Genomic DNA, 4,612 nt, shown 5'->3' with positions numbered 1-4,612 from the left:
AGACTGGAGTAATGATGCTGAAAATTCAGCTTTGATCACAGGAATAAATTGCATTTTAAAATATATTCACATATTCAATTTTAAATTGTAATAATATTTCACAATATTAGTGTTTATCCTGTATTTGTAAACAAAAAATGCAGCCTTTGTGAGCATAACATCATCTTTTAGTATACAGTAGTAGTGTACAGTAATTTCTAGAAATTTCTAATAATAAAATACTGACTAAATTCTCACCCGCACAATGGTTCTGACGTACTCAGAAAGCACCGCCCAGTACAGCTTGTCTGAGCCAATGGCACGACGGATAAAGAACGCTCCTGACCGCCGAAACATCTCACCAATCAGCTTCATCCCCATCAGAGCTGTAAGAGAAATAAACATAGACAGATTTGGATAGTTGTGAGTAGAGAAATAATTTACTACCACAGCTGGAATACAAGTTATTAAATCCACCTTTAATGGTGCACAAAGCAATTATATGTTTGAGTTTTAACATGACAGCATTTAGTGGCATTTCAAATATTTGTCGAAAATGTCGGTCATTACTTGGTGCATCCAAGTACATTCAAAATATAACTGTGACCACCTACAATTACATTAAAGCCGGTTTTACATGTTTAAAAATGATTAATAGTTGAAAACATTAGAAATTTAGAAACGTAAACAAATGTAATCAGTTACATTACTTTAATAAAGTAATTGAAAAGTTACACTACTTATTACATTTTAAGTAGGGTAACTTGTAATCTGTAACCTATTACATTTCCAAAGTAACCTTCCCAACACTGAAAATCAGTAGATACTTGCGAATTCCAGCTGCAATGACAGGGATAGAGAGGTCATAAGTGAACATGATGTAAGACAGAACAAGGAAGTCCATGTAGCTCCTGTGATTGGGCAACAGGATGACGGGATACTCCTGAATGGCTTGCTGGAGCTGAATGATGACAGAATTCAGTGCAGCATTCCTTTTAAAAGAGAATACATTTTTAAAAGGACAGAAACTCTCACCCGTGTGAGTCCATCCTCATTGACGTGTATAGAGCTGAAGACGCTCTTAAAAACTTTGTTCATTATGAAGCCCAGCAGACGAATGAATCCCAACTGAAGGTTTTGACTCATCTCGTCCAGCAGCGCAGAAGCCTCCTCTAGAAGCGCCTCACGCGGTTCTTCACTCTCAAGCACGATCTGTGTGTGAGCGAGAGACGGTGAGAAAAACTGGTATGACATCTTCCTTTAATAACCATCACTCTCTGTCTCTCACCTCTTGTATGACGTAGCTCAGGTACTGTGATTCAAGCACCATCCTGTTGAGAGCGGCAGCTGAAATGGGCGTGGCCCCATGGTATGGCTGCGGGTTAAAGGTCCGGAAGGCGTAGCTTAAGTCACTGCTCCGCCTCCTCTCCTCCAGAACGTCAAAGAAGCCATCAGCTTCAGCACTCTAATACACACAATATTACATGTTCAATAAAACCGAAATCTAAATAGTTCATACATTAACAGTATCAAACCAGCAAGTGCAAAACATATTTTGGTTGCTTTTAGATTTACATATCTGAAAACAGCCAATTAACATAAATTTGATTTAAAAATGTATATTTTAATTTTATACAACCAAAATAAAACATTTTGAAAACATTGTGAAATTGCCTAAATAATAGGTTTAAGTAGACTCAAAGCGGCAATATAACGCTTTAATACATACCCAGATAACAATGGTTAAAGGTCAAAGTTATGTTCCAGTAATAATTTTATACAACCAAAATAAAACATTTTGAAAACATTTTGAAATTATCTAAATAATAGGTTTAAGTAGACTCAAAGCGGCAATATAACGCTTTAATACATACCCAGATAACAATGGTTAAAGTTCAAAGTTATGTTCCAGTAATAATTTTATGCAACCAAAATAAAACATTTTGAAAACATTGTGAAATTACCTAAATAATAGGTTTAAGTAGATTCAAAGCGGCAATATAACGCTTTAATACCAATCCGATCTCATGAAAGTGCGTATAAATAGTACGCCAAATAAAAACGAAAACTCGTATTGATACGCAAAAATGGACTTTGGCGTGTATATGCTACGCCATGGGTAGGTTTAGGGTTGTGGGATAGATGCGTATCATATGTATGCAAAAACTGCGTATCATATGCACGCCAACAAATTTCGTCTTCACTCTCAAGCACGATCTGTGTGTGAGCGAGAGACGGTGAGAAAAACTGGTATGACATCTTCCTTTAATAACCATCACTCTCTGTCTCTCACCTCTTGTATGACGTAGCTCAGGTACTGTGATTCAAGCACCATCCTGTTGAGAGCGGCAGCTGAAATGGGCGTGGCCCCATGGTATGGCTGCGGGTTAAAGGTCCGGAAGGCGTAGCTTAAGTCACTGCTCCGCCTCCTCTCCTCCAGAACGTCAAAAGAAGCCATCAGCTTCAGCACTCTAATACACACAATATTACATGTTCAATAAAACCGAAATCTAAATAGTTCATACATTAACAGTATCAAACCAGCAAGTGCAAAACATATTTTGGTTGCTTTTAGATTTACATATCTGAAAACAGCCAATTAACATAAATTTGATTTAAAAATGTATATTTTAATTTTATACAACCAAAATAAAACAGTTTGAAAACACTGTGAAATTACTTAAATAATAGGTTTAAGTAGATTCAAAGCGGCAATATAACGCTTTAATACATACCCAGATAACAATGGTTAAAGTTCAAAGTTATGTTCCAGTAATAATTTTATGCAACCAAAATAAAACATTTTGAAAACATTGTGAAATTACCTAAATAATAGGTTTAAGTAGATTCAAAGCGGCAATATAACGCTTTAATACATACCCAGATAACAATGGTTAAAGTTCAAAGTTATGTTCCAGTAATAATTTTATGCAACCAAAATAAAACATTTTGAAAACATTGTGAAATTACCTAAATAATAGGTTTAAGTAGATTCAAAGCGGCAATATAACGCTTTAATACCAATCCGATCTCATGAAAGTGCGTATAAATAGTACGCCAAATAAAAACGAAAACTCGTATTGATACGCAAAAATGGACTTTGGCGTGTATATGCTACGCCATGGGTAGGTTTAGGGTTGTGGGATAGATGCGTATCATATGTATGCAAAAACTGCGTATCATATGCACGCCAACAAATTTCGTATCATATGCACGCGAAAACTGCGTATGCACGCCAAACACATGCGTATCATATGCACGCCAAAGTCAATTTTTGCGTATCAATACCACTAGTTTTCGTTTTTATTTGGCGTACTATTTATACGCATTTTCATGAGACCGGGCTCATTATTTAATACATACCCATAACAATGGTTAAAGGTCAAAGTTATGTTCCAGTAATAATTTTATACAACCAAAATAAAACATTTTGAAAACACTGTGAAATTACTTAAATAATAGGTTTAAGTAGATTCAAAGCGGCAATATAACGCTTTAATACATACCCAGATAACAATGGTTAAAGGTCAAAGTTATGTTCCAGTAATGTTAATAGAACGTTCATTTAAAATTATCTGGTTTTTAATAGGCCTAACGTTTGCACAAAAACGTTATTTATACATCTTTCATAGACATTTTTTTCTAAAACGTTTTAGTTATACTTTCGTATTTGTTACGATTTGTATTAGAACATTCAAAAGTATGTTCCCATAATGTTTGCAAAATGATGGAATGGAACATTCTTAACGTTTGCATAATGTTTTGAAAACATTTAAAAAACTGGAAGTTTGGAATGTTTAGAGAACATTCAGAAATATCGTTTTATATCCTAATGGGAACGTTAGCTAAACGTTCTTAGAACATATTTTTGTTAACTTAGCTGGCTAAAAACAAACCATTCGAATAAGAGCTTTTAAAAACGTTTGTGGGGCGTTATTTGGCTACTTCTCAAACACAGAAACAAACAAAATGTTGTTTCTAATTATAATTCAAATTATAATGATGAATTCAGAAAGGTGAATTATTATGAAAAAGCTCAAAACGCGTCCTGCGTAGTTTATAAAGCTTTCCGTCTTTTTCAATAAAGGAAGCGAAACAAAAAGTGAAACAAAACCGCTTTTCTCACCATGTTCATACTGCACAGGTAGGCTACTTAAAATTAGTTAGCTATAATAACCACCAAAGCGGTGTAACGTTACACTTCAAAGCGTTCTTCGTTAATTATAACAAAAGCGATATAGTTCTGGCGCGTCGCGTTGTGTAGCTCTACACTCGTTATTATAATACGCGTCCGGAGCAAATAAATAAATCAAAAAAGATAACTAAACAACAGACAGATCATGTTCATACCAGTCGCTCCATGTCCCATGCAGAAGCAGCAGGTGATGTGTTCTTCTCTCTCTCCTCTGATGTGACACTCGGACCGATGCTTGTGCACCAATGAGTGAGCGCACCGCGGGAACGCCTCCCGTCGCGTGACCTATTACCCCCAATAATCTCCAACTTTAAACAATGTGTCAAAGATTATCACATTGTTAAATAGTATAATAAACATTGTAATGTAAGTTATTTTATTATCGGTGAGCTTTAAACCTATTTCGTTTGGCAGATCATAGATTGTGTTTTAAGTCAT

The 4,612-nt window shown here is 35.3% G+C and overlaps 1 protein-coding gene across 3 annotated transcripts in view; it reads right to left on the bottom strand.

Annotated features, from left to right (window-relative positions):
- The window catches only part of gnpat2 (glyceronephosphate O-acyltransferase 2), a 16,098-nt gene extending 11,693 nt beyond the window's left edge, over positions 1 to 4,405 (bottom strand). For 2 of the 3 annotated variants that reach the window (XR_001635172.1, XM_016497882.1), the window contains exons 1-5: positions 4,330 to 4,381; positions 1,268 to 1,444; positions 1,015 to 1,191; positions 811 to 940; positions 238 to 365 (exon numbers count right to left, since the gene is read on the bottom strand). Coding sequence is in view for 2 of the 3 variants with exons in the window: in XM_016497882.1 (XP_016353368.1) it covers positions 238 to 365; positions 811 to 940; positions 1,015 to 1,191; positions 1,268 to 1,444; positions 4,330 to 4,341 (624 nt within the window). In the remaining variant the exon portion in view is untranslated. Of the gene's footprint in view, positions 1 to 237; positions 366 to 810; positions 941 to 1,014; positions 1,192 to 1,267; positions 1,445 to 2,272; positions 2,451 to 4,329 lie in introns of all 3 variants that reach the window. The other variant, XM_016497883.1, reaches the window with a different exon arrangement.
- Between the last annotated feature and the right edge of the window lie 207 nt (positions 4,406 to 4,612).

The sequence above is a fragment of the Sinocyclocheilus anshuiensis genome, unplaced genomic scaffold (genome assembly GCF_001515605.1).
Source record: "Sinocyclocheilus anshuiensis isolate Anshui unplaced genomic scaffold, SAMN03320099.WGS_v1.1 scaffold38, whole genome shotgun sequence".
In the NCBI taxonomy this organism is placed as follows: Eukaryota; Metazoa; Chordata; class Actinopteri; order Cypriniformes; family Cyprinidae; genus Sinocyclocheilus; species Sinocyclocheilus anshuiensis.
This window is presented reverse-complemented; position numbering and strand designations above follow the sequence as displayed.